Below are 26,079 nucleotides of genomic sequence, written 5' to 3'. Positions count from 1 at the left end.
TACCACTGATTTCTTCTTTCATCCGTTTAGAGCAGAGGAATGTTACTTTATTTACGCGACGTTAAAACCATCTAGTTAAACTGAATACTTTTTAACAAAATGATAGTTTACTTGTCTCTTATGACTTTTAATCATGGCTAAAACCCTGAATGAAACCTTATTCTCATTTGATGTATTTACATTTAGTTCTCGGTATTCCTATTCCCAGTCAATGTATTTATGTCAAATAATACACAAAACATTATCATATAAATTTATCTATATATTTAAATCAACAGAATATTTATGGTTGTTAAGATGTTTTGGTCTGCAAAAAAATTGGAGGTTGATATTTGAAAATGAAAATGACAAATTTAATCTAAATTTGTTTAAAATTCAATTTTTTTATTTAATTAAAGTTTGTTTTAAAACACATTATGCTTTATTTAATGGTTACTTATTAAAATATCTGAAAATTAAAATAGACACTGTAACGATTTATATAAATTTATAAAAGCAATTTATAAATATGTTCATATTCTTAATAATAAACTTCATTACTTCATTACAATAAACTTTTTGTCAAATAATGAAAAAAAGAAACAGGTTTCAAATCAAATAAAAAATAGAATAAAGTAACTAAACTTTTCAATAAAAATATATTGCTTTAAATAAATAAGGAATGCTTTTAAAATCTCAAAACAGCAAACTTCAGGCATATTACAATTAACAACGATACAATCAACAAATATCAGCAAATAATAAAAACAAAAGTGTCAATAAATAAATGTCAACATAACAAGACAAACTTAATATGGTCAATCTTTATTTAAAACAACATAGTACTTTGTTTGATTTTGGTGTAGAAAGTTTTCAGTGGTTTTTATAAATGAATATAGGAAAGTATATTGTGATGATAACACTCAATTTCAATAAAGTAATGCAGTAAAGCATAAAAGTATTAAATATGGAAGTCAAACAAACTTTATCTTTAATCAAATTGAAGAAAAGCCATTGAACAGTATTGTCAAAAAGACTTTTTAATCCACCTATTTCAAATGATTTTGAATATTGACCAAAGTTTAAAAAAATAAAACATACTGTCAAAATTTCATATTGGTTAAGCAAATCTTAATTTCAAAATATATGTAAACAAGAGGCTTCTTTGGTTTCAAAGAACACTTAAAAAATATGTTTAAAGATACTTTTCTTAAATTTCTAAATTCTGTTTCAAGCAGTTCTGTAACAAAAATTAGGAGTTTATTTGTTTACAGGTTTCCACAACATTTTCAAAAGAAAGTTAGGACCATCAAACATGTAACTTTTATTACAAGTTATCATAACATCTAAGACACTTTTCGAAAGAGAATTTATATCAATGGTTTTCCCAAAACAACAACTTCCTGATGCAATAACATTTTTGTAACATACACCTTGTCAGAGAGAATAGTAGTTCCTAGTAGAAATTTCCAAATAAAAAAAAAGTAGTAGAAAGTTTCTTGCAATTTTAGAATAAACTAAAAATCTATCTGAGAGGAAAATTGTGCAAAATGTTATTTTTAACCTTTTTGAAGTTTTGATGTCAATCAGATCATATAATAAAGTGTTGCTAGACGTTTTAAAACTTGCATTAGGTAAACATTTTATCCAACGTGTTTTCTTCTCTTTGTCTCTGGGAAATCTATAAATTTTTTTTAAATCATTTGACTTTTTCAATGATAAATAACTTGTAGAACAGCAATAAACACATTTCACCATTTTTCATAAACATAAACAAATTTCACCATTTTCATAATAGACTAAATAAAGAAACCAACAGACGGTGTTATTTAATTTAGTCTTTATAATTATAAAACCTTTTCATTTAATGTTTGCTACCTACTTTATTAAAAAAAGTTTTATAAATGGAGAGTAGATATTTAACAAAATTTCTGTCTTAACTACACAATTTCTTTTTTTGCTACAGGTTCTTGCTTGATGACTTTAAGTCACTGTGTAAAACTTATTTAGGTGCAATCTTTTTAATAAAAAGATTGCACCTAAATAGCCTCAATATATAATATATTATCAGGGGTATGTATAGAGTTGTTTCAAAATATGATAAATTGACTTTTGCTACAGTTGCCACAGTCGGTTTGCTATTTTATTCAACTCCCAGTTCAATTTAAGTTGATACGCTGCAAAATGTTTGACATTCTTTCAAAAATTTATGGGCATGTGAGACAAAACCTGTTAAAAACATGGGTTTTTCAAGAAAGCATTTCATTTTTCCGAATGAAATATTTCCATAACATAGTCAACTTAGATACAATTTTGAATAAATTTTTGAAGCACCGCATTTTGATTACTTGTAACCTCCGAATCTTATTTAAGTTATTTTTCTCTTTTGCAAAAAAAAATGTATGTAAAAAATAAAAAGATAAAAAAAAACTGAGCTGACTGTAACAATTGCTACATTTGCTACAGCCTGGATCTGCTCCTGAATTGAGATCAGATTAATCTTGAACATCAGAATTGCAACATTTATTGACAGCTTGTTTTTTTCTAGATTGAAACTTTTCCCTTAGCTATCAGGGCTCGAATTAACAATTAATTAATTTAGTTTTTGGTCTAACATTTGCAATAATCACTGGTTTAATTTTTGCAATAGAATATTTTTACTTTGAAAATTGTTTTCAAAAAACAAAACAAAAAAAATACTATTCAAAATGTTTACAATTTGAATAAAATTTTCTTTATCTCTTGCACTATGTTCTAAATCTGATATTGTTACTGTAGGATAAAAATATATGAAATCATCCAAAAAAAATAATTTTCGACACCCTTACGTCTCAGAATTTGTTTATTTTTACACCACTTGCAGTCCATATCAAAAAAATAGTAACTGCGAAAATTTTAGTTAAAAATACCAATGGGTTCCAGAGATATCGTCACTTGAAATAATGCTGACTCAGCATTTTAGTGATTTTCTGAAGTGACTACAAAGCAACTTTGACATACAGTATCTTCATAATGGCTTGGGGAAGTTTCCTAAAATTTGGTACTCTAATAGATTTTAACTTGAGGAATCCAAAAAAAGCACCCTCAAGACTCGATTATCTCAAGAAATGCCTCATTTGTCCAATTTTGTTCAAAATTATTGACTTGTAAATTAGTGATTTTTGGAGGTAAAATAAAGACTGTGGCCCAAAATCCCGAATAAAAAGTTTAATTGTATATCATTATTTCATCTTAGGTCTACTGAAAAAAATTAGATTCATTAATTGTCTCTCTAATACGTGATCAAAATTTGCATTTAAAAATGGTGTCTTTTTAGAAAAATTTAAATTTTGTAACAAAAGCAATTAAAATATTTTGTAAAACATTTATTTGAATAAAACATCAAATAGTGTTATTTATTGACTAGTTTAGGATATTTATAGTCATGGGCCAAGGAAGATGCCCTCCCCTCCCACGGGAGGCCCCCACACCGCCCCCCATCTCCCTAGATTTTTTTTGATTTTTTTTTTTACATAAAATGTATAAATAATAGTTGATTGTTAAAATACATTTTAAAAACATTTTTTTCAGTTTAAGTTTTAGAAACACTTTATTTGCGTTACTTCAAATCGATAAATACTTACCTCTTATTTCAAAGATCTTTTTACGATTTTAAGTCATAAATTTTAAAACCAAAGATATTAAAACGTTTTTAAAACATTTTGACAATCAATATCTTTATGTAGTTTTATATTAAGAATAGGTAATAAGTATCAGCGTGGAAAATAACGGGCGGTCAACGGTCACTGACCGCCCGAAATGACTGAAATTGCTATTTTGACCTCTCAAAACGAATTCTTCCCGGTCAAGGTTGACCGGTTGGAAAAAAAAAGAGTTATATAACGTTTATAAATTATCAGGATACCTTTGAAAATGCATATACCAAAATTTCATAAAATGTAAATCTTTGAAAAAAGCTTCTAAAATAATTTTATCGTTTGTACGCTACTTTAAATCGCTTCGTTAGTGAGTATTATAAATGACGTAAACTATTAATTTTTTTTGCTTCACTTATCAAAACTTATTTCATTTTATTTCATTGGCGGTGAAATCCATGTCCAAATCCAAATCCATTTTATTTCATTGGCGGTGAAATCCAACTAATTTCATTGGCGGTGAAATCCATAACTGCTTTTTTCATAAATGATTGAAGTTCTTATTTTAATATTGTTTTAATAATAATATAATATTAACTAAGAACATTTTTTTATTCCTACATTTTCTTTATATTTTCTTTATATCGTTTTATTTATTTTTCTTTTTTTTTTACCTTTTGCTTTTACATTTTACCTTTGCTGCCAATTGCAATGAAAAAATATCTTTATTTTTTATTTTTAGTTTAATTTATCCGTAGTCAACAAAACTTACAAATTATCGACTAAGAGCCGCACACCAAGCCCTTCTGTGATGAATTTTTTAGATTTCAATTAGTTAAGACTCCGGAAAAAAAAAAGTTCGTATTTGAAATTTTCGAGGTTCTTATATTCTCTATTTTAAAGACTCTTTGTTCGGTTGATGCTGAGTGACTGAGAAGTTAACTTTAATATTTATATAAATTTAAAATTACTAAATTCGCGTTTGCTTTTTTTTTGTATATTAAAATCTTAAAAATATATATAATGTAGTATAAAATTTCGCTTTAAGTAACATAAATAATTTTGACAGTATTTCATAAAACGATTGTCATGATTTTATTAAATATTAGTTTAGCATCTGCCAGCGAGAAGCATTAACATTATTATCAACTAAATAACATTAACAGTTTATAAAATGATTTTAAATAAAAATGAATGAAAGATATAAAATGATACAAATGAGATATAAAATATGCAATCATTTTGCTTTTTCAACGTCGCTAACGAATGAAGTTTTTATTTAACCATTTAAAATTAATGTATGTAATTAAGAACATTTTCTCATTTTTTTTCATTCATTTTTCTCGTAACCTTTTCCCAAATTGCGAATTTGAACATTTTTTATATTATTTAATTGTAAGAGAATCGTCTTACATCAGCACTTCAAAATGGAGGCAACTAAAAAGAGACAAACAACACTTTCATTTTTAACACAAGCAGGATCGGAATTAAAAACACCTGTTGAAAAGAAGAAAAAACTCAATAGTAGAAAATTACAGCTAACAATAGCTCAAAAATGGGTAAACACTACTCTTGCAAAATATAATGCAAATGAATGGCTAGAGATATTATATAATGGAAATTATGTTACAGCATTAAAATGCACTGTATGTCGTCAGTATACTAAACAAATTGATATTTATAAAGGATATACGCCAGAATAGGGAAGCAATGAAGGTAGTTGTAGGATACAGCACAGTGCCGCAGTTGATCATCCAAATGGTTTGCCACATCAAAGAGCCTACGAGTTAGCAATGAAAAGTAAAGGAATGGATGTAAGCGAACGAAATGATAAATTAAGCAACCTGCAGAAAGAAATGCGGCAAACTGATATTTTATCGGGCCTGAAAATCATGACCACGAAAGATCTAAATTTAACAAGAAAAAAATTTGAGGTAGCATATTTTATTGTCAAAAAAGAGCTTCCGCTTAGCGTATACCCTAAAATACTACGTTTGGAAGAAAATCATGGTGAAGATTTTGGCCAAGCATTTAGAAATAAAATAACTTGTGGAACTTTTATTGATTACATTGGATTGAGTTTGTCAAATATTCTCAGAATTAAATTTAAAACACAAAATTACTTCAGTATTTTAATTGATGCATCAACAGATGTATCTGTAATTGAAAAAGAAGCTATATTTATTATCTGTTTCGATCCTACTTCAATAGGAAAGACCGAGATATGCGTTGAGTGTTCTTTTCTTTCTATTTCTGATCTTGAATATGGAACATCTGAAGGAGTTTTCAATAAAATTAGTCAACCCCTTGAATCAGAAGGTATCGAAAATTTTAAAACTAAATTAGTTGGTTTTGGTGCTGGTGGTGCAGCTGTAAATAGAGGAAGTAGAACTAGTGTAAATGTATTACTTCAGAAAGTAATTCCATGGGTAACTTTTGGTTGATGTGTTGCACATCACCTTGAGTTAGCGTTAAAAGATAAATTTGCACAAATAAAAGCGTTTAATTATGTCCATAACATCATTTTGAAAATGTATAACATTTATAAAAAATTCCCAAAAAAGTTACGACAGTTAGGAAAGCTTGTTGCCATGCTTGAAGAGGGTAATTCATTTGACATTGCAGTTATTCGCCCCAAAAAAGCATCAGGTATATTGGATTTCTTTTTTCAATTTTATCTATAAAAAATACTTTAAAAATAATATACTTTATTAGATGCTGGGTTTTTATACAACAAAAGTTCTTTAAACAAAACAGTATTTTGAGCAATAAAAACTTTTTATAAAATAAAATACTTGTGCAATAATAAATAGGAACACGATGGATTGCACATAAAATTCAAGCACTTGAGATAATCTTAGACAAATATGGAGTGTATATGAAACATCTCGAAAACATGACTGCAGATTTCAGTTTTACTCAAGCAGAAAGAGCAAAGTTTAAAGGGTATCATCAGCAGTGGAATCATGGACGAATACCACTTTATATAGCATTATTCATAGAAGTTTTATCGCTACCAAAGTTGTTATCTTTATCTTTTCAAAGCAACGAAATTGATTCCATAGCATCATCTGGATTTATTGAACAAACTAAAAAACAGTTAAGTCGCTTGAAGAAAGTAAAAAACAACACTGGAAAGTATTCATTCCAGGATGTCGAGCTTCATGACTTTACAAACGCACTAACTTTAGTTAAGAATTCGAAATCAATGATTGTAGCGTTAACTGCCGAATCCATAGAAGAGCGTTTGGAAACACAAAATACAGTTCCTCATATGTATGGAATGTTAATCCTAAACACTGGTGGCTGGTTTCAAAATAACACCAATAATTCATTTGCTGATGATAACATCGAAAAATTGTATGACTTTTATAATATGCCGTTACGTTATGGGAGTGTATATAATATGTTAGATGCTTGGCATAACTTAGTTGATTACACTGTCAAATATTTGGCACCAGATAAAACTGAGTACCGTAAAGTAAGGTATCAAATTTTTTCGAGTTCTATAAAAAAAGATTGGAGTCCAGTTCTACTTCTTGTTGAATTGTTGTTCGTATTGCCTGTTTCGAATGGAAAGGTTAAGCGTCTTTTTTCTTTATGAATAGAATTAAAACTGACACAAGAAATCGATTAACTGAAAAACGGCTCAATAATTTAATTCGGGTGTGCACTGATGAAACAAATAGTGAAGAATTTGATGTGAATCCTGCCATTGAATTATGGGCCGAAGATACGTTGCGAAGGCCTACACAAGAAAGTCGAAAAAATTATTCAAAAAAAGAAAAAAAAAACTATAAAAAAATTAATTGATTTAGAATTGTCATCAGACGAGTCTTTAGATTTAAAATCGTCTTTCAATGAAACTTTGGATAATGAATCAGATGAAACGTATCTTTAAAAAAACATTTTTAAGTTTCATAAAACTTTGTTTTTTGTAACTTACGCATTTATTACTTAGGCCTTTATTATAGTAGTATTACATAAAACGATACTTAATTAAGTATTCAGTTTAAATTTTTTTGATACAACATAAAAATGTGCATTTTTTATTATTTTAAAAAATAGAATACAAATAAAAAAGGAATACGAGTTTGTTCATCTTAAAGTATCAAGTTATTGTTTTGTTTACAAAGTTTCGTCATGCGGAATAATTGCTACGATAAAAATTTAAACCAAAAAAAAATTAACATTTTGACCGCCCAAAAAAAACAACTGACCGTCAATTTTATGTATTAGTTGGTCAGTTTGACCGCTCGCCTTTGATTTCTTATTTTCCACGCTGAAGTATAATAAATATAGGTAATATAGGTAAATAAAATAAAAACAAAATTATTTTAAACATAATTAGTTTTTTTTTGTAACCAACAGTTTATATTCTTCAAATCTAAATCAGATATGTTGTATGTACGACCTGATATTGTTCGCGGTGTAGAAATTAGGCATATAACTTCAGAATTGAGCACCCAACATTTATCAGTTCTCATTGGCCAAAAGAAGTTTTTACCTGGTCCATGTGGATGCATGAATCTGACTTTTATATCAAGCTCACTTACATCTTCAGCAATCCCTACCCACCAAAATCCATCATAAAAACATGCAATATAATCCATTTTTTAATATTTAATGAAATATCTACATAATGTTTGCTTTTTGGAATGATATCAAATATTTCAGTGCATGCATCAGTACTTATTTTTTTATAACTTATAGTGTTTGGAGCAATTGGAATAAAATGATTATACATCCTTGTACCAGGAACTGTTCTTCCACCTAAATATCTTTTTTCTAATTGTGCTCGTGTTTGATCAATTACTTCTTTTAAAATAAACTTAAAATAAATTCCATTTATCTTGGCTTTACAAAAGGAGTACATTAAATTAACATCTAAAATCTGCCCAGTAGTTATTTGTTTTAGACTTTCTTGACATACTACTCTTTTAACAGTCCCACCAATACCATCACAGGGGGATTTACCATGACGGGTAGCAAAAAATACCCATTCAGCATTTAAATCAAAGTCTTTACTGTGATGACAAAGATTGATAAAATTTTTAAAATTTTTAAATTGTGCTGCACAACCATCGGAAAAGTATTTCACACTTGATACATCAGGTAGATTTTCTTTGATATATCTAGTTATATCTTCCTGAGTCTTGTAAATAAATCCTGTGTCATAATCAACATCTTCTGAAAGGTAACAAAAAGATTTATGTTTGAAAAGTTTGTTCTCTATAAAATAAAGTACAATTGTATAAAGTGAGCATTGACTTTTGCTCCAGTGATAACTTTGAACCTCATCCTGAACAACATATTGATAGTTTTCAGCAAAATCTCCTAAAATTAAGCATTCGTTTTGGTTAAGATTTTCTTTACAGTTTTTTAAGTATCTACTTTGTGTTTTTGCAATATATGAATGAGTGGTAAGGTTGTCAATGCTGTCACATAATTAATCATTTAATTCATCTAGTGGCAATGACTGTGAAAGTAGTGTTGTACGATCGGTACTCTGCCATTGCTTAAATACTACATCTTTTTCATGCTCATGGTCCATAAACTCCTGCACTAAAAAACTTTTTAACACTTCAATACCAGGGCATTGGTTACATCGATGCAACATACATTCTGCATTTTCAAGAGAGTAAACAATCAATGCCATGAAATCTTTATAACTTTTATTCCACCTAATGGCATCAATGAGAAATTTTGTATTTTGGTGATGTATGCAAACACATACATTGTGGGTACCTGACGCATTAGTTGTAATACACCATTTAGGTTTAAGAGTACAAAATTTTGACAAACTGACTTTGACGTTAGGGTAGTCTTTTTTAATTCATTAAGATTGAGTAGCAACAATCTTTTTTGAACATGTTGGTTTTTCTTAATACTTACATAATCTTTTTTTCCTGGCATCATTCTTGAAAATTCATCACTTTGATAAAAGTTAATCACTAAATTAACTGTTTCTGGTGAAAGTGGGTTTCCAGTTTTTTTTCCGGGTAATGATAGAATTCCATTCTCATTTTTAACTTTTCTTGCTGTTCGAACAAGATACTCAGACACTTCAAAGTAGCTTGATATCTTTTTACGTGTCCATGATTTTGGTGCGAGTGTTAACATTTGCACCTTATGGCAATAAGAGTCAGTCTCTGAAATTTTTTTTTTATTTCATACATTAAAATGTCTAGATCATGGTCATTGTTAATGTTGTTGTTTAAAATGGGGCTTTTTATTTCTGTTGTTAAAAAAGTTTCTTTAATATTATATGCTAATGAGACCATTTTTGCAACTCTGTCAATAGTGTTCTCAAACTTTTGTTTTGCTACAGGCAATTTGCTGTGTTTTTAAAGACTTTTTAGTTTGACTGGTGAAATTCCAAGCAATTCTATAGTGGTATCTAACTTAATTTTTTTCTCACTTTTGGATTCCCATTCCTCCTGTGAATTTAAATCGTCATCAGTTTCCATTGCTTTTTTGTAACATTTACTGCAGAATTTCCAACCTGGGGTTACATAAACATTATTTTTTTGCAAATAGTTTGCCATGTCTATGGAAATCTTTATATTACCTAAAAAACAAATTTAGTTTTACATGGTTAAAATAACTGAAATTATCAAACATTTTATAAATAATAAATTGTTTTCTTTTAATTTCCATATCAATTCTGTTGTAAATAAGGTAAGATTACCTTTTATAGCAATTTTTTTACTTTCCTTGTGTGTTCCAAAAGGATTGCAACACTTTGTAATTTTTCTCTCAAAATATTTTCCATAGAATTGCTCATGATAACAACATATAATTCTCAATGAACTATATTTTTCCTTTAAATTTGCTCGCCATATTATTTCTTCTTGTTTTTCACAAGGAAGATCTTTAAATTGAACAAAACCTTGTTTTCTTGAAAATCCAGTTTTGTGGCAATGAATGTTAAGACTTTTTCCAATGTCACATTTCTCCATATTAATTATTTTTATTATTTATTACCCAACAAAATAATATAAAAACTATAAAATTAAAAGTAATTCTTTAAGAAAATACAAACAAGTAAATACCTTTAAAAAGAACAAAACAAAACTTATGTTTGTTTTTTATATAAAAGGAGGTTTTAAGTCACCAATTTGAAAAAATGAAAATTTTTTTTTTTCAAAATTAAAATTAAATTGTATGTTTTTGCATTATTTATTCATTTTATGCAACAAAAAAAAAAAAAAAAAAATCTAGGGAGATTGGGGGCGGGGCGTAGGGGCCTCCCGTGGGAGGGGAGGGTATCTCCCTTGGCCCATGACTATAAATGTCCTAAACTAGTCAATAAATAACACTATTTGATGTTTTATTCAAATAAATGTTTTACAAAATATTTTAATTGCTTTTGTTACAAAATTTAAATTTTTCTAAAAAGACACCATTTTTAAATGCAAATTTTGATCACGTATTAGAGAGACAATTAATGAATCTAATTTTTTTCAGTAGACCTAAGATGAAATAATGATATACAATTAAACTTTTTATTCGGGATTTTGGGCCACAGTCTTTATTTTACCTCCAAAAATCACTAATTTACAAGTCAATAATTTTGAACAAAATTGGATAAATGAGGCATTTTTTGAGATAATCGAGTCTTAAGAGTGCTATTTTTGGATTTCTCAAGTTAAAATCTATTAGAGTACCAAATTTTAGGAAATTTCCCCAAGCCATTATGAAGATACTGTATGTCAAAGTTGCTTTGTAGTCACTTCAGAAAATCACTAAAATGCTGAGTCAGCATTATTTCAAGTGATGATATCTCTGGAACCCATTGGTATTTTTAACTAAAATTTTTGCAGTTATTATTTTTTTGATATAGACTGCAAGTGGTGTAAAAATAAACAAATTCTGAGACGTAAGGGTGTCGAAAATTATTTTTTTTGGATGATTTCATATATTTTTACTCTGTAGCTAGATATACATTTAACTTTCAGCAATGATTCTCGCTATGCCACTGGGTATGATGGACGCCACTGCAATTAAATTTATAATTATTAAATGTTAAAATTTTTAAAATTTTTCCTTATTTTTTAACTTCAATTTTTAATCACAGAAATATTTGAATGAGAGAATTTTAGAAGACTTTTTTTTTGAAGAAATCTTTTGTTCAAATGAATTTGTTTTTAAAAAAGTTCCTAAAAACAACTTGTCTATTTATAGAAAATGTTTATATTTGATATCGCTTTAAATAAAATATTAACATATTGTATTCGACATTTCTTGTTAAAATAATTTTTAGTTTGAAGCTTATATTATGTATTAACAACATATACGATATAAATAGAAACATTTGTATGGCTAACTTTTGCGAGTCTTTGAGTATATTAAGTAAATTAATATAATTGATAAGTTAATTTCTAAGTAACAGTAAGTTACTGTAGTAACTTAGCAGGTTGTTTTGATTTAGTTTATAAGTAAATTTACTGTGAAGTACTTTGTCCGTTCAGTAAATCAAAGTAAATATAAATTGAAAATGTTCAGGGTCATTAAAGTGAAGCAATAAAGTTACTGGTTTCTATTACCATTTTGTTAACTATTAGAAAAAAATTTAAATAAATATTTTGATATACTTAAAGTAGTGAAATTAATAATATAAAATTGTTGATAAAACAATAATTTAAATTATTAATAATAAGTTAATTTGGTGCACCATTTTAAAAACAAAGATAAAAACTGTTGTGTTAAAAGAATGAAGAAAAAATTCACTTTAACATCTTTTCCCTTTTAAACTTTTTGCTTTAATGACTTTTTAAAAATATTATTGGCTTCCACGCAGAGATTTAAAGTTATTTAGATTCAAAAGTGCTTTACATTGAATAATAATCTCCGTGGGAAAGAGAAAATGATCATGCTTCTATTCAAAAGATAAATTTAGCGTGACGTACCTTATGAACCCTAAAAAGAACTTAGACAAAAATATTACTTTTAAGAATTGCCAAAAAAAATGTTAAATTAGAAAGAATAAAAACAACCAATAAAAAAAAAATTGCAAAACTATTTTTTAAAAGAAAAAAATAATCGCGAAGGTATGAAATCGCTATTTACAATAAACACACTAGAAAGGGCACTACTACTAATACTACTATTAAGTTCAGCATTATTATATAGATAAGAGAATTTTCGGAGACTAAAATTCTTTTGTTCAAATAGATTTCTTTTTGAAAAATAATCCTTAAAACAATTTTTGTATTTATAGAAAATGTTTATTCTTGATATGGCTTTAAATAAAATGAAAATACTAAAAAATGGTATCGCAATATTTATAAAAAAAACATGAAGTTGAATAGTATTGTGTATACCTTGTGTAAATGTAAATACTTTCATTTGAATTCTTTCTTTTGCAGATCTTCAGTTCAATCCAGTCATCATATCATTACTATGTGTGAACCAGTCACATCTTAAGATTGTTCTCATAACTTTGTTTTGTAGCATTTGAATATCATTTTCATTTGCATCAAAGAATTTTTCATATTCTATTGGAGATTACTTGTTCAAATAATTATCAAGTAAAAGCTTTTTATGTGTTACAACATATAAGATATAAATAGAAACATTTGTATAGCTAACTTTTGCGAGTCTTTGAGTATATTAGGTAAATTAATTAAGTAACTTAGCTGTAGTAATTTAACTGGTTGTTTTGATTTAGTTTAAGTAAATCAAACTAAATATAACTTAAAAATATTATTGGCTTCTACGCAGAGATTTAAAGTAATTTAAATTCAAAAGTGGTTTATGTTGAATGAAAATCTCCGCGCAAGAGAGTGAGCGATCATAGTTCTATTCAAAAGATAATTTTAACGTGATGTATTTTATGACCCCTAGTAAAAAATTAGACAAAACCATTTCTTTTAAAAGTAAAAGTTTGTAAAAAAATACTTCATTAGAAAGTAAAAAAAAAACTAAAAAAAAAACAAATTGAAAAAAAAAAATAGAAAATAAAAATAATCGCGAAAGTGTGAACAGCAATCGCGATATGCTTAATTCGAGCCCTGGCTATTTTTGTTATTATCTTCAGCAGCTTGTTTTTATTTACTCTTTTTAGCTTAATTTTTCCTGATTCAACTTGATTCCTGATTTGTCTATATACAAAAAATTGGTCTTGGCAATGGTCTTTTCAAAAGTTTTTCTTTATGTAGTCATTTAAAGTCTACTTCTTGTGAATTTTTAATGTATTAAGAAACTACTTGTAACATTCTGCATAAAATGTTTGTAAAAATGCTCAAATGAGTTTAAAAGAACTTTGATTGGTAAGCAAGATGTAGTTGCTGCTGGTGTAGTTGTAACTGCTAGGTGAAGCATTACTGGCATAAGATGTAAAATAAGTGGCCAAAACAGTTCAATTTTATTTGCATTTTAAACGCAACCTAGTTTTTATCTAGCTGGTATAGACTGATCTTACAATTAAACAAAACACTGGCATACTTAAGAGTTGGGCAGCAATTAGTGATGAAAAGCAAATATAGTTGCGCAATTTTGCTGTACAGCAACTTTTGCAGGAACTAATTAGTTTCTATTTCTACAACAATTGCTTTAAAGCATAAAACTTTTATACAAATAGCGTTAAGTTGCATCAGTTACATTAGTTTCCACTGTAGAACAAATTTGTTGTGCAACTGTTGAACAAATTTCCCACAACAATTAGAAACAGCAAGTTTAAGCAACTGGTATATTTATTAAATTTAACGCTTTAGTCTTGAAAAGAATATTATTTTCTTTAGCTTTATTCAGCTTTAAATTCACTTGACAATTATTTAATTATTCATTGAATAATTCTTATTTATTTACTAATATCCTGTATTAATATTAAAAATTCACTCGAGTGATTTTACTATACTTTAGAGTTGAAGTTATAAGTTTATAATTTTATAGTTTTTAATTTTCAGTTTATTAGTTTTATAGTTTATTAGGTCTGATTAACATAATGCAATGAATTGAATCAAGTTCCATAATCCATGCATTTATTCATTCACTAAGTAGTAATTACTAAACACTATTATTAATTGGCAAAGAGTTTTGTATATAATTTAAAGTTCCAAATCTAATTTCAAACTATAAAGGCCAATATATAAATATAAGTTATAAGAACTGCAAATTGTAGACTTTACTTTATACCTTGTATTATTAACCTAATAAGTAATGAGTTATTTAGTAATTAATTTTTGGAGTAAATTAGTTACTAGTAACTTCTAACTACATACATAAAAAATTGAAGTCATTATGCAACTGCTTCCTGTATTATTTCCTATTTACAATTATAATTTTGTATTTTTTTTAAAAATTTATAAAAACTCTTTAACCTTGCAAGGGTATAATATAATAATCATGATTTATAATTCAAAAAGTGATAATGATCTTTTGCATTAAAATAAGTGCAATTGTAATATTACAATTTATACTATATATTTATTAAGCCAGCATTTGGTCTAAAAAATTTTTTGAAAATTTATAAGGTGTTCAGAACATTCAAAAAACGTTTAATGGACATCTGGGTAGGAGTATTGATTGTTAAAAATTAGTAATATAGTTAGTTAAATAGATTCGCAAGATACAGATAGCAAATTTAGCTATATAAATATAAAAGCTTCGGTTTCGCCAAAGTGGCTTTAACAAATTCTTGGCTTTGGTACATCCCTACTATATATCTCTATTTTTTCATATTATTATTTATTGTTTTTAAATCCAGAGTCCTGGAGTTATTGCCGCCATTATACCTTAATTAGGAGTCCATGTTCAAAAATTGGTTGTTCCTCTAACCTAAAAGGATACCAAAAACGAGGAAAGAAATAATCTTTTTGTAACTTTCAAATCCGTCTTTTTCGGGACTTTGCATCCCTGACTTAGTTCACTATCAAAATAAATTCTTTTGTTGTAGAAGTTATTATGAAACTGGTAAACTTTTTTCGACTTTAGTAAAAAAATACTGTTCAAATCTATTTAGTTACAAGATATGTTCTGAAAAAATTTTCTTTTTCTATTGCAAGAAAAAGTTAAAGAGTTATCAAAAAATGTCAAAGTCATCATTGAAAGAAAAAATTATGAAAAATTAAATAAATGTGAAACATCTGGCACTTGTTGAATTGACAGATAAAGATTATAATGGTCAGCTAGCTATTTTTATTGCAGATATAGCTAAAGGTAAGTAGTTAAAAAACTATTTGATAAGTAGTTGAAAAACTATTTGATATTAATTATATGAAGGGCACAAATAAAGGAGAAAATATTCTCTCTTTGAAATTAAAATATTGGTGAAATTTGAATTACTAGAAATAAATGTGGTGTCACTACAGATGAAGCTAGTGCATTGATAGGAAAAAATATTAGATTTGTGAACCTACCCAGCCCTCGGAATTAGGGTCAACATTTGGCAATGCTGACCTAACTGCCGTTCTGACAATGTTTGAGGTTTAAATTTAAATAAACTTTATTTAAATTTTGAACAACATGATTTAAAAAGAAAAATTAAAACATGTGTTTTATTTAAATTATAAATATTTATAAATAAGTGTTTTAATTATAAATAAATTAGTTGAAATAAAAATGTAAACAAGAGCTTTTTATATAAATTGAAGACCTTGGTGCAAAAACAATGTAACTCCACATTAGGTTGATTTTTAGATTTGAACGTAATATTACTAATAATAAGATGCTCCCACAGTTGATGCAAAAATAATTTATATTAGAACATCTTATAATTAGTAATATTCTCTTACCATTCAAATAAAGATTTGACTGAATGATAATTATTCCCTACATTTAAAGTTAATCTGTTTTTTCATTCTCCTGAACAATTTGTAAAAATGGAGTTTCATTACGTTTTTTTTATCATTCTTATTAATATGAGCACAACATGTCTTGGAGGTTTGGGATCCCTTTAAAAATTTTCATATTAATTAAACTTTTCAAAATATATTATTTATCAAGATATTAGCAAAAAACTTCATAATTTTTAATGCATTTTTTTTTTCTTGAAGGTGAGTTTGGGTCTTTGATTTTTTTAAATTACTGGTCTGATTAATGCGCTATTTTAGTTAATAAATGAGTTCAATACAAAAAAGTTCTTTTAAATAACTTAAACTTGAGTTATAAAAGTTTGGGTTTTCCTTTTTGCAATCAATTTTTATGTAGAAGAATGCCTTTATATTTAACCTTTTATAAAATGAATCAAACTTTTATAATCAAATAAAAATAACATGATTAACAAGTAAATGCTTTAAAAGTTCAACTTATATTTATTAATATGGTTTATATTTTGGCACTTACATTAAACTAGTGCTATAAGTATAAGATATATTCAAAAATTATACTGATATTTGTTTAAAACAACCTAAAAAAATAAAGAAAGCTTAAAACTGAAAATACTTAATTTTTTTTTATTTGGTAAGAAATAGTGAAAATACATTTGATTTCACGGTAAATGAAAACGAAATAAAATAAAGTAGTAAAGAGGTAATCTTTGTTTAATTACAATTTTTGTTTTGTCAAAAGTTTTCGTCTAAACTGAACAAAAATGTTTAATGTGGCGCAAATATTTTTTTATAAAAGTGGAAAACCCAATCTTAATTGTGTGATTGTGTAATTTGTTTAAAAAAATCTGCAGTAGGTGCATTTTATTAAACCAGGTATTTTTAAAACTGAAAAAACTATGCAAATTTATGGAGTTAATATTAACCTCTCAACCGGAAGTATAATGGTAAAACATTTTTTTTAAACATTTTCTTTAATATGAATACAAATTGTCTCAGCACTTGCAGATCGTTTTGAGGTCAGAACACTAATTTTTTTTTTGTTTTTAAATAATAAGCTTGCTAATTTTTCTTAATAAGCTTGGGGTAAATCAACAAATTTTCTGGAAAATAAGTGTCCCTATAAAGCACCCAAGAGTGTCATTGTTGTAATTTTCATTTTAGCTTTCAATGTTACTTATCTCCAAGTCAGTGTTTTCATCTGAATTCTCTTTCGTATTTTTGCACTTTGCACATTTGGAAAAATTTGAGCATCTCAAACTTCCTTTATGACAAGAACATTCATTTGTTTTGCAAAGTTTTTTTTACCTTAACAGCATCAGCTGTAAATAATTAGATTTAAAAATAAAGAACTGCATCAGACACAGGTGGTTTTATCTGACCATTAGTTCCACCCATTACCAACTGAGCTCATAACAATAAGCCAATGTGTCATCTTTTCTTATGTAAGTTTCATAGTTAGTCCATTTAATGTGATTATCAAAAGTATCATTGTTATGAGATATAAATTTTTCTCTGTCCATTTTTAAAAAATTCATAACAAGCTTTGTTTAAATCAAATGTATTATGTTCACAATATGTGTGGCATACAAATTTTTGAAAGTATTACATGTTTAAAAAATATATAATATATTTTTTATTTATTCAATACCAAACTTCACAAAAATAGTATAAGAATTTACTCTTTTAACCTTTTTTTTTTTTAATCTTTTTTTAAAAGAGAAAATCACTTTAAAAATGTTTATAAATGCAACCCTCAGAATAAGGGTCGGCATTTGGCAATGCCGACCCTAAAGTGTTTGAGGACGGCAAAAAGGTGTTTTTGTCAACCTCGTTTCTATGTTTTATGGTAATCCCTTTGTATCAAATTTTTTTTGCTAACCTTATGCCGACCTCTAACAGTTTGAGGTCAGCAATTTATTGCCGACCTCATTTTTTCTAATTCCGAAGGTTGTAAATGATAAAAAACAAAAAATGTTACTAAATCATAGTATTTTACAGATAATACTCTTGGTTGTAAATTAGCAAACTTTAATTGCTTTTTTAATTAAATTCGACAGATAATAATCCTTTCTTTTTTTTCTTTATAAATTAAAAAGTTCATTAGACTACTAAATATGAAATAGTTTCCTGTTGTAAACACAAATAGACTGTACAATACATAAAACATCCCTGTTTTATGTATTGTACAGTCCTGTTGTAAACATGTCCTGTTGTAAACAAATTTTGTTTCTCAATTTTGTTTTTTTCAACTCTTTTCAAAGTCCTATCTAAAAGAATTTTATTTGTAAATCTTTGATAACAAGAATAGATACTAAAAGTTGGTCTAAATTGAATTTGAAACAAGTTGTTGTTGATGTTCTTCTTTGTGTAGAAGTTGTTGTTAATTCTTATGTTAATTCACCTCCCCAATTCCGGGAAAGCACTACAGTTAAGGAGGCTACTATAGTTGTGGTTACATCCCTCTCTCAACTCTATAAGTCCAAAACAGCTATCTTGACAAACAAGGCCACTGTGCAGAAAAACAAGTTGAGCACGGTACTATCAGGGATGTGGTGAGGATTTTTAACAAACACTTCTCTGTTACAATTTATATATCTCTACACTTGACAAAGTCCTAAAAACTTTTTAAAAGAAGTTCTAGTAAATTTGGAAAGGTTGTCAGAAAGAAAGAAACAGATATACTTAAACTTGCATTTGTAATTTAAGTTGAAAGGTTATACTTTTTATTTTTGTTACATTAATTAGCTGTTTACTGAATCATTTTGTAATCCATTTTATTGGTTTATTATATATTTTTTGTCTGTTATTAATACTTTGTGAAATCTTCTATTTTTATTATTTAATCATAGAGTTTTTTTGTTATAAAAATAAAAGCTTAAGAAAATTTACAATAAAAAGTACTAGGTTTAAAGAATTTGCAAATTACAAATAATAAGAAATTTTTATATTTTTAATTTTTTTTTAGTTGTTACGTTAAAATTGTTTTTACTAAAATAAGTATTTATTTTAATAATTTCATAATTTAAGTTTCGACTACTCAATGATTTGGAGCCTATTGAAGTGACATTTATCTTGCTAGCTTTTGTAAGCATAGTAGGAGCTGGCATAATAACTGTGGTGCGAATAAATGATTCACCCAAATCCAGTCCAGACTTCACTTTTGCTCTTTTACTGTTCATAAACTTATGTAAGCCACAATCTTTTTTTACAACTTTTTACAATCTTTTATTTTACTATTACTTTAGAATTTAGTTTTAATGCATATTATTATTTTGGATATTTAAAAATATTACAAAATTAAATAAAATTAGTAATTTAAAAATTTGAAATTATTATTAAGGTAAATTAAACATTACCAATTAATCCAGCTGTATAATTACCTATATATATATATATATATATATATATATATATATATATATATATATATATATATATATATATATATATATATATATATATATATATATATATATATATATATATATATATATATATACACTGTGTTTTATCAATTAAGACTCATCAGAAATGAATGTTCAAATTAATAAAACTTCAATTTATACCAAAAATTAAATTACAGGTAAAATTAATTGTAAATGTCTTAGCTACTGTTAATTTTTACACATTTATGGAATATGCTGACACTATTTTATAAAGAATTCTTACGAATTGTTTACTTTTGCTTTTTTTGCTTTTTTTTTTTTCAAATATTTTTTTAAAGGCGGGACCTAATATAATTATTCTTTGAGCTCACTTATTTTTATAGTTTTTTAGAAGAAATTTATTTTCATGCTTGTGTTTAGAAATCAATTCCAATTTTTTGTTTAATAAACATTCTTTGTTTGCATGTGTAATTATTTCAAATTTTTCTTGAAGGCATAGTATGCATTTTTTGGTAATATTATATGCAGGTTTTGTGCTTTTGTGCTGTTTGAAGGATGAACTAATTCAATATAAAATCATCAATATTTTTATCTTTCAATTCCCACATGTGTTTTGAAAGCATGTTGTCTTTTGAATACTTTTTATTTTTCAAGGTTTGTTTATGGTTGGCAAAACGTTTTTTCCATTCACCCTCTGTTAAACCAATATATTGTTTATCAGGTACATTCTTAGAGGAAACAACGCATTTATATACCACATTTTTTGATAAACTTTTTCCAATTATTGGGCAATTGGTTTTTTGTTTACAATTACAATTTTCTGTTGTTTTTTCATTTAGGATTTCTTTTTTATTTAGCAAAGCATTATTGTGACCTTTTATAATTCTTTCCAATTTTTTTTGTGTAACTGTAGCTAACTTTAAATGTATTTAGATTAAAAATTTTATTTAATCTATAAGTGTTTATCGACCAATTTAAAAAAACGCTTTTCCCATGTTAGTGAAAACATTTTTTGGAGGTTATGCCAAATTACATTTCTAGTTCTATTTTGCTTTTTGTATTCTTTTTTTCCAAATTTTAGTTCAAAATTTTGAACTAAAGTTTATTGATGCTTTAATTTAATGATTATTGATGTTTTAATCTAATGATTGTTGATGTTTTAATTTAACGGTTGTTAAAATTTTAATTTATGATTCTAATATATTAGTATCAGTTTAGACCATTACTGCTTTTTTTATTCAACAAAAGGCACCTACTATATTATTTCAAATAATCTTGTTACAGTTTCAATAGTCTTATTACTTATGTTTCAATCTTTTTTATTCAATTGTTATTAAGTTTTAAAAAATACTTTTTTATTTTAGTATTATTTTGATTGCTGTTAAATTTAAATAAAAAATTATTTGTAAAATTTCATTGTTAAAAAAATAATTTTTTAGAGTGAAATTTTATTAGAAATATTTTTTAGCAATTGAAATTTTGTTTGTTAATAAAAAATGGGTAAATGAAGAAAATTAAGCATTGCTGAAAGGAAAAGAATCCTTGTTTATAACTTAAAAGGACTGTTTACAAGTCCAATTATTAACTATTCATAAATCACAATAAAAAATAAAAATTTCAAAATTTTGAGTATCAAAATTATAAATTTCAAATCAATCAAATGAATGTAAAGAGCAGCACAGTTATACTAGGAATATGGTTCCCCTACAAATCTAATCAAGTAAAGAATAGAGAAATAAAAAAGATTATCTAATAAAAAGAACACTAAAAAAATCAGATCTGCTTTTATTTAATTACATTATCTGCTTAATATTGTTATGACTAGTACTTCACTGTAGAAGACTAAAGAAATTTGGCTTACACGGAACAATGGAAAAGTATTCTTGAAACAAATTTAGCAATTACCAGCCACTGCTATTTTTTTGCACAAAGATTTTTCAAAAGTTCTATGGAATGTAAGGTACAGGAATGACTTGCTTTTTGTTGAAGATTAAGAAATTAATTTCTTAAAGGTCTATTGAAGATTTTCCAAAAATTTCTGAAACCTGAAGTATAATGGATAAGCTGCTAACAATAACTTTTTGTATTGAGTTCTTTGCAACGATAAAAAGATGTTTATTCTAAAGAAAGTTGTTTTGTTGAAAAATATGATTAAAATGATTATGATTAAAAATAACTGCTTAATAGGAAGTAGCTGCTTCATAGGAAGTGGGAAACTATGGATAGAATAAGGCTGGAGTTATACCTGTTTAAGAAATATTTCTATGTTTGCCTGATACAGCAAATTACATTGGAGTCTAGATTAGTAGCAAGAGATGAAAGACATCAGCACAAGGATCATCACAAAGAAAATCATCAAATGAAAACTAGTCAGCTATAAGGAAGTGCAATGAAAGGGTGAATCTAATGAAAAAGTAGTTTGATAATATACAATAAAAATTTAAGTGAGATCATATCAGCTATATAAAATACAAGAAACTACACAAAATATCAAATACTATATTAAAATTCAGAAACTATATTTAATATTAGGTACTACATAAATTATCAGGAATCACTAATCTATGTGTATATATATATATATATATATATATATATATATATATATATATATATATATATATATATATATATATATATATATATAATAGCTCTGATTTTTTTTCAACTTCCTTGAAAATATATGCTGTTTTCTGCATATACTTTCAAGGAAGTTCATCGAGCACTTCCTTGAAAGTATATGCAGAAAACAGCATCACTGCATACTACTATTTTGCTGCATACCAGCATCATCAATATATAATAATAACAATAAATTAAATTACATTAGAAAAAGTTAAATTGTTTTGACAGCACTAGCGCAGTCCAAAAAATTTAAAAATTCCAAATTTTGTTTTCACGTCTTGTCTGTTACCTAAATTGATACTCATTTTAATCAGGGAGTGATAGTTTTACTTTTTCAAAGTTTCGTGGAAAAATTTTTTATCAAATTTTAAACTTTGATTTTAGTTTTTACTTATGTCCAACCTTTTTTTAATTTTTCTTTTAATGAAAAATTATTGCAGGCTGATGACATTTCCCAATTAAACTCTTTTGGCATTGATGACATTTGGTTTTTATTTGCTATTTTGTTTCTTCTACATATATATTTTAATTTAGTTGCACTCTATTAAATCTTACACATTTAGTTGCACATTAAATTTGAGGTTGGCTGTTGTTTAATAGTTTAGAATTGCTTTTAAATGTTATGTTGTTAAGTTTTGGTTGTATTTAAAACAGTTCTGCAGCTTTCTTGAATATTTTTCTATATTTTGTGAATAGTCCACAGTAGAAAAACTATAAAAAAGGCAATAAATTGGATTGATTTTCTTTAAATTTGATAAACAATACTATTGAGCTTTTTTCATAACTATTTTTGTTGAGTATTTTAATTAAAAAGTTGACTTAGATATAACCTATTGTTCTTTATATATATTTATATATATATATATGTGTGTATATATATATATATATATATATATATATATATATATATATTTCTTGAACGTCGTAGTAGCATAAAATAAGTAATTATTTTTAAAAATAACACGATATTTTTTATTCTTGACATGTTTCGTAAAATTTATTAACATTTTCAAAAGATTGTTTTTAAAATAATCTTTTGAAAATGTAAATAAATTTTACGAAACATGTCAAGAATAAAAAACATTGTGTTATTTTTAAAAATAATTATATATATATATATTTCTTGAACATCGTAATAGCATAAAACAAGTAATTATTTTTTAAAATAACACGATGTTTTTTATTCTTGACATATATTTATATATGCATATGTATATATATGTATATGTATATATATGTATATATTTTAGTGTTTATACTGTACTATGTTGTGTTTGGTGTGTTTTGTGAACGACCATTTGAACTAATTATATCCATTATTGCCACGGCAATTGTTATGCTCTACTGTATTGTGGAGTACATTTGGAAAGGATACTTGGATAAAGGAGAAGTTGACTTAGATATAACCTATTGTTCTTTATATATATTTATATATATATATATGTGTATATATATATATATATATATATATATATATATATATATATATTTCTTGAACGTCGTAGTAGCATAAAATAAGTAATTATTTTTAAAAATAACACGATATTTTTTATTCTTGACATGTTTCGTAAAATTTATTAACATTTTCAAAAGATTGTTTTTAAAATAATCTTTTGAAAATGTAAATAAATTTTACGAAACATGTCAAGAATAAAAAACATTGTGTTATTTTTAAAAATAATTATATATATATATATTTCTTGAACATCGTAATAGCATAAAACAAGTAATTATTTTTTAAAATAACACGATGTTTTTTATTCTTGACATATATTTATATATGCATATGTATATAAATGTATATGTATATATATGTATATATTTTAGTGTTTATACTGTACTATGTTGTGTTTGGTGTGTTTTGTGAACGACCATTTGAACTAATTATATCCATTATTGCCACGGCAATTGTTATGCTCTACTGTATTGTGGAGTACATTTGGAAAGGATACTTGGATAAAGGAGAAGTACATGATTTGAAATTAGTAAGTAGATTTTAATTATTTTTTTCATTATTTTGAATAAGTTTTTAAAAACTTTAAATTCGTTTTAGCATTGAGTTAAGTTTTTATTATGATTAAAAAATGACATTAGTTGTGTGTGTTTTTACTTATTGTTATATCCTATTGTCAAAATCCAATTAGCAAATAAAATTTGTAGTTAAAATGTTTAAACAAGACATGATTATTCTAATCAAATAAGAAAGAAATAAAAAAAACATAAAATGCTATTTCTATACTTTTAAAGAAACAAATCAGAATAAGTATAAGGCAAAGCCACAGTAGAATGAAGAACTATTACAAAAACATAATCATTTATCAAAATTATTTGAATTTATCTATGGTATTGTTTTTCAAAACCCTTGTTAAAACAGAAAAAAAATAGTGCAAATATTTGTAGCTCTAAAAACCACCAGACTAGTTACAGAATAGCTTGCCATATTATTAGACTTAACAAGAAAAAAACAAAATTATGTTGTAAATAAGATTTTTGTGGACAATTTTTTATCGTTTAAGGACATCTTACTATGGATAAATAAAAATCAATGTTTTTTCAAAAACAAATAGATATGTTTAACAGATAATAATGGAAAATAATTTTAAAAAATCATGAAAGCGTTAAATAGCTAATATTTTGTATTATGTCCTTTTGCTGCAATTACGCATTGTATGTGTCGTGGCATACTCAAAATACATTTTTTAACCGTTGTTTGCATCGTCTTCACTGTGGTTCCACACATATATTAGTTTTTCAATCAACTTCTGCATCATTGTTATTCTCCCATATGTCCTCAATTGGATTTAAATCTGAAGAATTTCTGGGCCAATCCAAGACATCAAAGTTTTTTTAGTTCAAAGACTTTGTAATGGTTTTTAGCCTTGTGACATCAGGCCTTGTTAATAAGCATTATGCAGCTCGCATTTTGCCTGCGAAAAGGTGATTTGCCTACGCGTTTAGCAGTTTTGCGTTACGCAAAAACTTTTATCTTTTAGAATATTTAAATCATCTTTTGATATTGTTTATGTGACGTTTATTCAGGAGAAATAAAGTCAAAAGTAAAAGCATTTAACCGCAACTGTTAACTAATAGATTTTTTGTTAAATAATTTTTAGTTTAGACAATTTGTTTAATAATTTTTTTGTTGTTGTTAAAAATTAGTTAAAGAAAATAATGTGTTTTAAGTTTTATCTTTAGGAATTAAATATATAAATTCCTTTTAAATATATAAATTATTTTTTGTCATAATAGTTTAAAAAATGCACGATATATTTTGATGTAAATATTTTATTAATAAGATATTTTGATTATTGTCAATTCTATAACATAAATTTTTAATGACGTTTGTTTAATTTATGAAAATAAATTATGATCATGAACAGTGATGGGCACAAACTTTTTTATTATAGTTTAACTAAACTACTTACTAAAACTAAAAAAAAGTAGTTAAACTTTTAGTTACAAACTTTTTATAAAAAGTAGTTAACTTAAACTAATTAGAAATAGTTAACTAAATTTCAACTTTTTTATTCTGATGTGATCGAGAAAATTTGTTGATGAATTTATGTTTCCGCTAACCGTTTTATTGATACAGTATCGACAACTAGCCCTAAAAAATTTTTCATCAGGTTTATCACTTTTTAGTTTAACATCTTTGTAGCACATGTTCACAAGTAAGCTGTT

The 26,079-nt window shown here is 26.1% G+C and overlaps 1 protein-coding gene and 1 long non-coding RNA gene across 2 annotated transcripts in view; both read left to right on the top strand.

The window, feature by feature from the left end:
* LOC136075498 (uncharacterized) overlaps window positions 1–23,793 on the top strand; it is a 36,785-nt gene extending 12,992 nt beyond the window's left edge. Inside the window, exons 2-3 of the long non-coding RNA XR_010635984.1 lie at window positions 19,415–19,574; window positions 23,649–23,793. This is a non-coding gene — a long non-coding RNA (uncharacterized LOC136075498). The remainder of the gene's footprint in view (window positions 1–19,414; window positions 19,575–23,648) is intronic.
* A 423-nt stretch (window positions 23,794–24,216) lies between these two features.
* The window catches only part of LOC101241780 (uncharacterized), a 29,515-nt gene continuing 27,652 nt past the window's right edge, over window positions 24,217–26,079 (top strand). The window contains exon 1 of the mRNA XM_065788860.1: window positions 24,217–24,383. Coding sequence (XP_065644932.1) covers window positions 24,312–24,383 — 72 coding nt within the window. The 5' untranslated portion in view covers window positions 24,217–24,311. The remainder of the gene's footprint in view (window positions 24,384–26,079) is intronic.

Source organism: Hydra vulgaris, chromosome 01 (assembly GCF_038396675.1).
Source record: "Hydra vulgaris chromosome 01, alternate assembly HydraT2T_AEP".
Classification (NCBI taxonomy): domain Eukaryota; kingdom Metazoa; phylum Cnidaria; class Hydrozoa; order Anthoathecata; family Hydridae; genus Hydra; species Hydra vulgaris.
Note: the sequence above shows the minus strand (reverse complement) of the source record. Positions and strands in the feature narration are given on the sequence as shown.